At 38.5% G+C, this 11,212-nt stretch overlaps 1 protein-coding gene across 2 annotated transcripts; it reads left to right on the top strand.

Annotated features, from left to right (window-relative positions):
• The first annotated feature begins 3,738 nt into the window (after positions 1–3,738).
• On the top strand, positions 3,739–10,862 carry LOC113112979 (core histone macro-H2A.2-like). Of its 2 annotated transcripts, none has more exons than XM_026279008.1 (10): positions 3,739–3,928; positions 5,726–5,760; positions 5,871–6,052; positions 6,160–6,266; positions 7,118–7,306; positions 7,386–7,493; positions 9,121–9,220; positions 9,358–9,447; positions 9,831–10,005; positions 10,154–10,862. In XM_026279008.1, the coding sequence occupies exons 3-10, from the start codon at positions 5,881–5,883 to the stop codon at positions 10,317–10,319; spliced, it is 1,107 nt and encodes a 368-aa protein (XP_026134793.1). In that variant the 5' UTR covers positions 3,739–3,928; positions 5,726–5,760; positions 5,871–5,880; the 3' UTR covers positions 10,320–10,862. The 2 variants fall into 2 exon arrangements, with proteins under 2 accessions (XP_026134793.1, XP_026134794.1); XM_026279009.1 differs by lacking the exon at positions 3,739–3,928 and adding an exon at positions 4,064–4,186.
• Positions 10,863–11,212: the final 350 nt, after the last annotated feature.

The following is an 11,212-nucleotide window of genomic DNA, read 5'->3' as shown; positions in this document are numbered from 1 at the left end:
CAAATAACAACTAGACTTTTTATTTTATTTTACTCTCACTTACCATCTAAATATTTCACACAGGTGACTTCAGGAATTATTATAATATGTATTTGTTCAGAAACAATTTTTTCAATACTTTGCATTTTTGTTATTTCATGTGATGTAATGAAATTAATGGGGTTTCTCGCATGAGGTCAGATTTGAGTGTTCATGGCATCTAGAAGATATTTTGAGCAGATATTTTGAGTGGAAACATAAAACCATTTCATGTCTGGTTAAAGATGTTTTTCTCAGTCCTGCTATGTGTAACTTGAATTAGCTCAATTAAATTCAGCTAGTAATTAAAACATTTTATGCAAATACATATGCTTACAATATCTACATGTCCTTGTCTGATTTGCGCTGTGGAAACATAACCCAACATAATACAATGCCGCCCCCTTCAGGACCACAACAATCCACCCGTGCATCTGAATTCTTCTAGCACAGACTTTACAGACACCAAGCGCTACTGAGGTCATTATTCGAGCATTTCAGCGCACATCAGATTTTACATTTCCCAGATATTTGTCTATAAATCCGACCAGGTGTATAGCAATCCTAACTCACAGTGAAGGAATCTGATTTTTAAGTGCACCACTCAAGGTAAGGCGTTCGTGTGCACTGTGTGCTTAATGTCGTGCCAGCGTGAGGTTAATTTTTCTCTGTGCACATCAGATCAAGTTCATTAGGCGCCAGCAGAGTGTCTATTCAGGTGAAAATGAATGAAGATCAACGCGCCCTCGCGTAGAGACAAGGTGAAGAGAGATTTTTAGAGTAAGTATCAATCTCCCAGAGTCACCTGCACCTGTCTGTGACGACTGACTTTTCCATGCTGCTGTTAACCGTCTATAGATGGGAAATGATGACTTGATAATGCATTATATCCACATCATGGGCGTCGCTAGGCCATTTTTATCTCCATAAACTGTACACAAATTACTGCCCAGCCAAAATTTCCATGTGGGCCCCACGTGGGTTTTTGGTGGGCTGTCAGTTGGGCCCTGGCTGCATGGGCAACCCAAATGGGACCCGTACATTTTTGTCCATCGGCTCAACTTGGGCCCCGTGTGTGTTAACCCATAGGGGCCCATGATGTGTCCATAGTGGGCTCCAAGTGGGGCCCATGTGGGTGTTCATTAGAGGGGCCCACATGGGTATTTGTGTAAAATCATAGAGAACACATTTTGCCAGTTGAAAATAAATGGTGTAAATATAAAAAATAAAAGTCTGAAGAGTTAATGTACTTAATTAGTAAGACTATACAACAATATTCAGAGAACACATATAATCTCAAAACATATAAAATGGTCTTCTTTATGGCGATGACTCTTCCCGTCTGCCTCGCGATGGTCAGTCAGCACCACTGCGGGAGGGAAATGCTAGTTACCATGACTTAACTGATAAAACAAACGAGACGACTTCAAGTGGTTTAAAGTTCACCTACTCTACCCATTTAACGTAACCGTTGATTTTTAGGTCTTCACGAGTCTCCCTATTGATCTGCTGGTGCCACTGTGGGAGGAAAATACTAGTTTACTGGGAAAGTGAGCAAGTAAAAGGACTATACAACAAGTCTCCGCTCTGGTCTGACAGCCCCACAGTGGGAGGAAAAGGCCAGTTAGCACAACTTGAGTTTGCTCACATTATATTTTTATAAAAATAATGTAGCTTTATATCTAGCAAACATCGTCAGAATAAAAGGTATAAAGTTAAAGTAAACTTACCACACTCTTGTGGGCTTTCATCTTCACAATAAATCTGTCATGGTGCCATGCCATCGCACGGGGAGATGTTTGTTAACCACTAAAAATGACTAATACCTAAAATGCAACTTATTACACTCTCTGTGCTGTCTGTTGTGGAGGAAGGACATTAAAAAATCAGAAATTATTTTAGTTTATCCCAATTTGTTGATACTTTACTACATGTTAGGTGTGGATAAATTTATTACTCATGCAACAATGCTTATTACTGTAATAACGTTCATTAAAAACCCTTTGAGATACTTATAAATAAAATAAAAAAGGATTATTCATAAAATAAATAATCTTGTATTGTTACATTATGATATAACCCTAAATGATATAAAACATGAAATAAATACAATTTAATCAATTTAATTGTTATGTAGCTGCCCATAACTGCATAAAAATAATCTGCACAAAAAAATATATATAACTTTTTTTTTTTTTTTTAATGAATGTACCTATAAGTATATCCTAATATAGCCCAAATGTGGCCCATCTGGACCCACAAATAAACAATAATGGGCAGTCTAACTGGGGCCCATAACTGTATCCAAGCTGGGGCCCACATTCAGCCCATCAAAGTCCCCACTCTGAGCCCATGCCCAGTTGACACCCATCTAGCCCAGATAAATCCCATCTGGGTGATCGCCTCAAGGCTCATTTATATTTTCGCCAGGTCCACTGTCCATGTCAGACAATGCTGGATAAAGTCATAGTTTTTGCTATTTTTGGACCAAAATGTATTTTCGATGTTTCAAAAAATTCTAACTGACCCTCTGATGTCACATGGACTACTTTGATGATGTTTTTCTTACCTTTCTGGACATGGACAGTATACCGTACACACAGCTTCAACGGAGGGACTGAGAGCTCTCGGACTAAATCTAAAATATCTTAAACTGTGTTCCGAAGATAAACGGAGGTCTCACGGGTTTGGAAACGACATGAAGGTGAGTCATAAGTGACATAATTTAGATTTTTCGATGAACTAACCCTTTAATGTGAGCAACAGTGTGTTTTGCAGCAGCGCCGATGAAAGAAGTTCACGTAATGCCCAGCGCAGTCACACGCGCGCCACAGTTACGTTTGGGATCATTTTATTTTAAATGTCATAATGTCAGTCTTAAAATACAACAACAAGCACCACAAAACCATTTAAAGCGGCGTGTTCAGTAGTATCTGTGCGTGGTAGGAAAGTCAACAAAGTAAATGACCTCAAACGTATGGCGTGCTCTTCTCATTTTATCAAATGATCATAATCACATCTATTCATTTCAAAATCCTGCTACTAGCATTTTATTCAGACTAAAACCCCATCAATTCAAGTGAGAAAGTGTGTGTGTGTGTGTGTGTGTGTGTGTGCTCTTGTTTTTGTGACATATCAGGACACAACTCTGTATAATGACATGGGTATGACACAGGTATTACAAGGAGAGGGTGACTTATGAGAATATAACCCATATCCCAATTTTTCAAAACACTTATAAACCATACAGAATTAGATTTTTATTTTTTTTATTTTGAGTAAGTAAAAATGCACAGTTTTCTGTGAGGGTTAGGGTTAGGTGTAGGGTTGGTGTAGGCCAATAGAATATACAGTGTTTACAGTATAAAAACCATTACGTCTATTTCACAAAAACAAACGTGTGTGTGTGTGTGATCAGGAAGACTTGTATTTTGCTTATTCATGACTAAAATAAGTAAAAAGTTTTGCAATAAGGTTAGCATACTACCCTACCCTATTAGTCAAACATTTTGTTTTATTTATTGTTTGATTTATTATTATACCCTCATTGGTGGCTAAGCTCCCCTAAAATGAAAATCCTAGAATCGCCTCTGAATACATATAATATGCCTTATTCGCTTATAGATGATTTAGCATGAATTGCATTGGATGCACTCTAATGTAATTCATTTCTTGGATGTAATGTTTTTTAAATGAGAAGCAGCAGCAGCCTAAAGCCTGCCTCCATCGACAGCAAGGGGGTACTGGCTGCTGTAGTTCTTCGCGTCTCTCTCTGTATTTTTTTTAAGGAACAGCAGAGGCTCAGCACACAAGGACAGGGAATAGTAATAAGACCACGAACTGCTCCTTATTTGCGCCTGTCAGAGGACAGATATATTTCGTACATGCAGCATTTGTAGAGAACACACAGGTAAATATTGGCACGAGATATTGAGTTGATAAAAGCGCGCGGTGCGATGCATGCGAATACGACTCGAGCGCACTGTACGCGACGAAACGACAGGGTTCGCATTATTTAAAAAAAAAAAAAAAAAAAAAAAGCTGAACGCGGCTCGCTTGCAGATGCGTTGTTTATTACAACAACGGGCCAGTTGTGCCGCGTCGCGTCGAAATGCATCACTCGCTTGCGTTGTACAACGGGTCTTTTACTGTATGTAAATACAACGAGGTAAAAACAAAATGGGGGTTAGCTGATGTGGGAGGAGCGGGGTTAAAAACCAAGAATATGTATTTGTGCACGACCTAATGTGTTTGGAAAACAAGCATGTCTCTGTTTTCCGTGCATTTGACGGAGAAGCGGTGAAGTTAAGGCGAGGCCTTTGAGCGTACGCTTTGAATCGCAGATTCGGCGACGGCCTCGCGATCACGTACCGCATCCCGACTCAGTGTAACGGTGTTAACGTGCCGTGGCTGGCATGAGCCGGGTCTTTTGTCACTTATATTAGAGGCGAAACTTTTTATTGCGTGGAGTAATCGCGCTCTGTGTTTATGCATGTCTGCTGTTTGTCTTAAAGCAAACGCTGCGCCTTTAATTTGTGAAGGCAGTGCGAGGTCGCTGCAGGCTGTGAGAGAGAGAGAGAGAGAGAGACATAGACAGAGAGAGAGGAAGAGAGAGAGAGAGAGACGCGACGCGACGCGCTGCTTCACAGTCGGAATGCCTTTCGCAGACCCTGGGTCATATTTGTGTTGGGCTAGTGATTTCCATGCCTTCTTTTAGTCTGCAAAATAAATAAACACGGTGTGAATTGACAACATAAACAAATACCTTATGGCATGCAGCGCTTATAAGCAATTTGTATATGGGTAGATCTCATGAAACATGGAAAAATATGTCTAGGTTACATTTCATGCAAAAAATAAAATAAAATAATCTCTCAACATTCACTTTTAATTTGTACATGATCCTAATGACGTGGTTATTTACCAAATAAATGATTGGACAATAAGACGAACACAGCAACGGTATTAATTTGTAAAAATGTACTACTAAGAAATTAAAGTAGTTTTTTTATGGACTAGTTAGCTGTCTTCAGTTTATGTAAGTCTCTCTGTGTCTCTCTTGCTGTTTTTACCTTTCGCGCTTTTAACCATTAAAGATTTTATGCTTACCATATAATAATAAGTACAGCAAGGCACAGTATACTTTTCATTCAAAGCATAGTACATAGCACAGAGTCTGCTTTGAAAGGCTATGTGATTGGTTGCAAGCTTACGCTAAATGTACATCTCTATGATGTACACATGCTATCAATGTTTGCAATACATCTATAGGATGTTTCCTGTCAAACAGATGTTTAATAAATGTCTTTAAGATGTTTATGATTTAAAAGACGTCCATGAGATGTTTGTACACAGCAGATGCTTCCCAGATGAAGTGATCTTGCAGACGTATGTGTGCTATACCCATTTTTATTAACAAGATGGCGCTTATCAATATGTGGCATTTAGATTTTAGTTTTTTGGTCATAAGTCAATCTCATTTTGCAAATGTGCAGATCCGAGTTAACCAAATTTGAACATTTGGTGCATATGTGTGTCATCTGAAGTGAGAAACCCCCTTTTTTTTACGTGCCTATGTATTAGAATTGTTCTTGTACTAATTTAGTCATTTTCATGGGTAAAAGCGTGTGTGTGATCATCATCGGCTGAGTTCAGTCACGTTCAGAGATGTTAATGAATGAAACATTTGATCTTGATCCATCTGTAGGTTTCCCATCCAGTGGCACTGTGAGTCAAGAGGAGGTGGGTCTGCTCCGTCACTCACACCACTGATGCTTTCATTACGTCTTGCTGATTGTTACCTTGATCGAAAGATGACGATGATGACAGAAATATTATATTTTTGTCAACAGAAAAGGCAGGATGTCAGCCAGAGGAGGAAAGAAAAAGATCACCAAGCTGTCCCGTTCTTCCCGGGCAGGAGTCATTTTTCCAGTCGGGAGGATGATGCGTTACTTACGCACAGGAACCCATAAGTACCGCATTGGCATGGGCGCCCCCGTCTACATGGCAGCTGTCATCGAGTACTTAGCAGGTGACAATCCAGAATCTCTGATTAATGTTATACCAAAAAAAAAAGATAAAAAATATTGTCATCATGCAGTCGTTTCTGAGAGTCTCTGTTGCACTGATGTTTTGTAGCTGAGATCTTGGAGTTGGCTGGAAACGCAGCAAGAGACAACAAGAAGGGGAGAATCACTCCACGACACATCAAGCTGGCTGTGGCCAATGACGAAGAGCTCAACCAGGTAAAGAGTTACAAGTTCAAATAGACTGAGGTCGCTTAGGGTTAATGTTTAGCACACTCTTCGTGTCCAAAAACAACTTGCAGTACACTTTTTCTGTAGGCTACTATGGCACCTTCGCTTAAGTAGCCCACTTTTATACTGGTTAGGCTACACAAACTTCTTATATCCATGACTGGTCAAAGGTTTAGAGTAATAAAGGTTTCTGAAGTTTTTGAAAAAAGTCTCTTATGCTCACCAAAGCTGCATTTATTTGATGGAAAATACAGTAGTATTGTGAAATATTATTTTTTAAACGAACTGTTTTCTGTTTAATGACTGTAAAATGTCATTTATTCCTATGAAGATGAAGCTGAATTTTCAGCACCTTTACTCCAGCGTCCTTCAGAAATCATGTTAATATTCTGATTCGCAGCTCAAAAAGCATTTCTTAATATTATTAATGTTAAAGTTTTTGCTATTTTCGTGATATGTTTTTTCAGGATTACTTGTTGGACAGAGAAAGTTGAAAATAAAAATATTAACTTAAAATAGAAACAATGTATTTATAGCCACTTTTGTTCTTTTGAATTTATCCTTGAGGAATACAGGTATTAATTTCTAATTAAAAATCAATCAATATCACCCCAAACTTAATACATTTCAAGAATATTCCCATAATATTAAATTATTTGAGTATTTTTTTAATGCAGCTTTGGAAAGCACAAGAGGCTTTTTTTTTCATAACACTAAAAAATATTAAATATTCCAGTTTTTTGTTTAGTAGTGTAGCTCTGCAAAATGTTTTAGCATCCACATTTGTAGTCCTTGTAGCAATACCAATGATGAGTGTGTGTTTCTATGTTATTGGATAGTTGCTCAGAGGGGTGACCATATCAAATGGTGGCGTTCTGCCTCGCATCCATCCCGAGCTGCTCTCCAAGAAGAGAGGAGCCAAGGCAAAGGCGGAGACTCAGGTGTCCGTTCCCGAGAAGAGGGTGAACCGGAAACCCATCAAGAAACCCAGCAAAAAGATCAAAGGAAAACCAGGCCGCAAACCCAAAGTGCGTGCAGAGTCATACATATATTGCTCCGGTACCGTGTTTGTCTGTGAGAATACTAAAAGACCTTTCTTTTATGCAGAAAAGCACAGAGAACGACAAAGAGGCAGATGCCAACACAACGACTGAAGACGGACCAGGAGAGGGCTTTACCATTCTGTCTGCGAAAAGCTTGTTCCTTGGACAAAAGGTGGAAATAGCTGTGCTCGTAATCACACATTACTGAGAATTCGTACTTCTTTTATTTATTTATTTTAACACTTACAGAGCACATTAACAAGTCTGTATACCTTTGAACGCTGGGTGGTCGCTGAGCAATCTCAAGCTGATATATGTGATAATATAATATGTATTCTACATAGTACTGGTTAAAAATCATTAGAAAATAAATATGAAAATTCATTTGAATAAAAAAAAATCTGGCAAACCCTAAAAGGAAGCAGTTCAAATTTTTTATGCAAAACTGCTTAATAAACGATTCAAAAGTTTGGGGTGATATTGATCGATTTTTTTATGTATTTATAAATTAATACCTGTATTCCTCAAGGATAAATTCAAAAGACCAAAAGTGGCTATAAATACATTGTTTCTATTTTAAGTAAATGTTATTCTTTTCAACTTTCTTATATATATATATACATATATATATATACTAGGGGTGTAACAGTACGCAAAAATCATGGTTTGGTACGTACCTCGGTTTTAAAGTCACTGTTCGGTTCATTTTCGGTACAGTAAGGGAAAGAAATGCAAACATTAAACTGCAGGTTGTTTATTACTATAATCTTTTTTTAACAATTTGTTTATACTTTTTTAAAGTACTTTTAAGTAAAAAATATATAAAATAAAGAAAAAGAATAATAAAATACTGCTGCAAAGTTCTCCACTAAATAAAATACTCTCAGGCTCAAACCAATATCATACAATAAAATATAATGAAAAAAAATGAAAATAAATAACTATGATTCAGTGCAGCATTACCAATCCCAGCTTTTAGGCGTGCTCATATTAAAAAATATATATATAACTTTTCCAAAGTGTAAAGTGCAGCATTCACAGTTTCAGTTTTTAGACCTGCTCAGATTTCGTTATTGCGTTGGACCGATCGGAATTAAGAGCAAAGGTCTGTTTAAATGCAGACAGGAGCTGCGTTTGAATTACAATAGTTTTTTTCCTAGTTGTAGTGATGTTCACACTTGCGTGATGCCTTTTGAAAACCTTAGGCCGGTGACACACTGGCATATCGCAATTGTCAATACTGTTGACGGTGTCCTTTATCAGAAGGCTTTATATTTATGCTCAACATGAAGTATAGATATTGTTGTCGTGAAGACAAGATCCTGGTCTGTTGGCGCCTCGGCGGCCTCCCTCTGTAACCACCAGCAGCAGCAGCGTGCCAGCACCGTGTCAGACACGATTCTGGTGTGTAAAGACACAGAAAACGCGATATTAGCAGCAGAAACGCCACGCTCACGCCACGCAGCCAGTGTGTCACCGGCCTTAGAATCAGCTGCAGGGCGGGATTTGCGCTGAATGCGGAGACTTCCGCCACTTAATATGTTCGTTTGGAAACACAAAAATGTACCTATTTTTCACGCATACAAAATATTGCATTCGGTCATTCGGTACACACGTGCACCGTACCGAAAGCCCTGTACCGAAACGGTCCGGTACGAATACACGTACCGTTACACCCCTAATATATATATATACATATATATATATGAATTACTACTGATATTTATAGTAGCATTTCTAATACACTGGTGATTTATGACTTGACAATGTAATTAATTAACTGTGGTTTGTTTTATCAGCTGTCTCTTACAGAGAGTGAAATCGGCAAAATCGGCACGATCAAAGTGGAGGGAATCATCAATCCCACAAACGCAGAGATCGATCTGAAAGAGGGAATCGGTCAGTGCTATTAGCTACTATTAAGTTAATGTCAGTTCCATGTGCTCGATGGTAAAATGATAGATTTGTGTAGCAAATTTCAGCCTCTTTTTGAAATATCTGGTGAAAGCTAATGTGATTTCTGTGCTGTGACACAGGTAACGCTCTGGAGAAAGCAGGAGGAAAAGATTTCCTAGACACCGTCAAGGAGCTGAGAAAAAGCCAGGGTCCTCTGGAGGTTTCATCAGGTTAAAATCACACACATTACTTGACTCAAGCAGACTTCAATTAGTGTGTGTGCTCTAGCAGTGTTCAAAGGGGCTGGAAATGACCTTGTTAAATATTTTAATAGAGAAAAAAGTCATGGAAACCTAGTGATACCAGGGATTTTTAGGATCATTTACATGCCCGGAAAAGTGCAAAATCTTCAGTAGTGAATGAAGACTTTTACAGCTTGTGTTCTGCAGATATTTGTACACTAAAAAGTGTTCTTCAAAGATTGTTACATGACATTTGATGGAAAATCAGCCCGAAACATTGACTCGTTTTCCTCAGCCCTTTGATTCTCTGATGAAAAAGTCTGGGAACTTAAGTGATGCTGAAGAAAGATGTTTTTGTTTCTGCTCTGCAGTGGCTGTGAGTCAAGCCAATGGGATGGCAGCACGTTTCATCATCCATTGTCACGTTCCTCAGTGGGGTTCAGAGAAGTGTGAAGATCAGCTGGAGAAAACAGTCAAGAACTGTTTGTCTGCTGCCGAGGAGAAGAAGCTCAAGTCGGTGGCCTTCCCCTCGCTACCCGCCGGACGGTGAGCATCACAATCATTCACACAATGTCCTTTGGCTTTCAGATCAAAAGTCAACTAGATTTGTAGCTTATTTATTGCATGGCTAAGTCTTTGTGGCAAGAAATAGCTCTCAGGAAACATCTCACCTCTTTGGTTTTTGTTCCCCCAGAAATGGTTTCCCAAAGCAGACAGCAGCCCAGCTAATACTGAAGGCCATTTCAAACCATTTTGTCTCAGCAACCACCTCCTCTCTGAAGAACATTTACTTTGTTCTGTTTGACAGCGAGAGCATTGGGATATACCTGCAGGAGATGGCAAAGATGGACGCCAAGTGATGTCGAGTCGTGGGTTTGGTTTGATTTTTTTTTTTTTTTTTTTTTTTGAAAGTGTACCGCCTCGATGCAGCTCTGTTTTAGTTTAGCTTCGACTGGTTTTGTCGGCCTGGCCGTCGTGGGAAGGTGAAATGAGTTGAACGTGAGCTTTAGCGGAGATTGCATCCAGGCTAGTAGGAGCGTAATAAGTGGAGTGTAGTGCAGCTTGGTGAAAGATGTTGTAGGTATATGTTTTTGACAACAGATTATTTGAAGGTGTTTAAACAAAGATTTTTGTGAGTGATGTACTGTACACATTTATGTTTCACTGTTCTCCTTTAAAGAAAAGACATTCATTTAGACTAGATCAACTTAATCTTCATTGTTTGCCATTTTTATCCTTAGACTGATCTTGTTTTTACATTCCATGTTCAGAGTTGAACTTTTGACCGTTGTTTTTTTGCCTAGATATGTGTGGTTTCTGACCGTTTTTTTGGTTAAAAAAAAATAAAAAACGTGTTTCTTGTTCTTCTTTGAAATAAAAAAAAAAATGTTTTACACCACAAATGTTTTTTTTTTTTTTCACAGTTAATTTACTCAGCCTCTTGTCGTTCCAGTCCTGTATGACAGACTTTCTTCTGCAGAACATGAAAGATATCTTGAAGAATGTTGGCAACCAAACCGTTTCCGTTTCCATTTGCTTCCAGTATATGGACAAAAATACACTACATTCCACAGGAGAAAGTTAGTCATACAGGTTTGGAATGACATGGTGAGGAAATGACAGAATCCCTTTAAATGTCCAAAAATTGAAATCATAATTTGTTTTTCCAAATGATTAACATCCAAACATTTCTTTCCAGAAAACTGAAAGGAATGTTTATTATACCATCAAAATCATAAAGTACTCCATGTAG

The sequence above is a fragment of the Carassius auratus genome, chromosome 13, assembly GCF_003368295.1.
Source record: "Carassius auratus strain Wakin chromosome 13, ASM336829v1, whole genome shotgun sequence".
Lineage (NCBI taxonomy): Eukaryota > Metazoa > Chordata > Actinopteri > Cypriniformes > Cyprinidae > Carassius > Carassius auratus.
Note: the sequence above shows the minus strand (reverse complement) of the source record. Positions and strands in the feature narration are given on the sequence as shown.

Coding starts and splice junctions, on each gene's coding strand:
- LOC113112979 (XM_026279008.1), top strand. CDS start 5,881: ATGTCAGCCAGAGGAGGAAAGAAAAAGATCACCAAGCTGTCCCGTTCT. Junction 9,221..9,357: donor CGATCTGAAAGAGGGAATCG/GTCAGTGCTATT, acceptor GCTGTGACACAG/GTAACGCTCTGGAGAAAGCA. Junction 9,448..9,830: donor TCCTCTGGAGGTTTCATCAG/GTTAAAATCACA, acceptor TCTGCTCTGCAG/TGGCTGTGAGTCAAGCCAAT.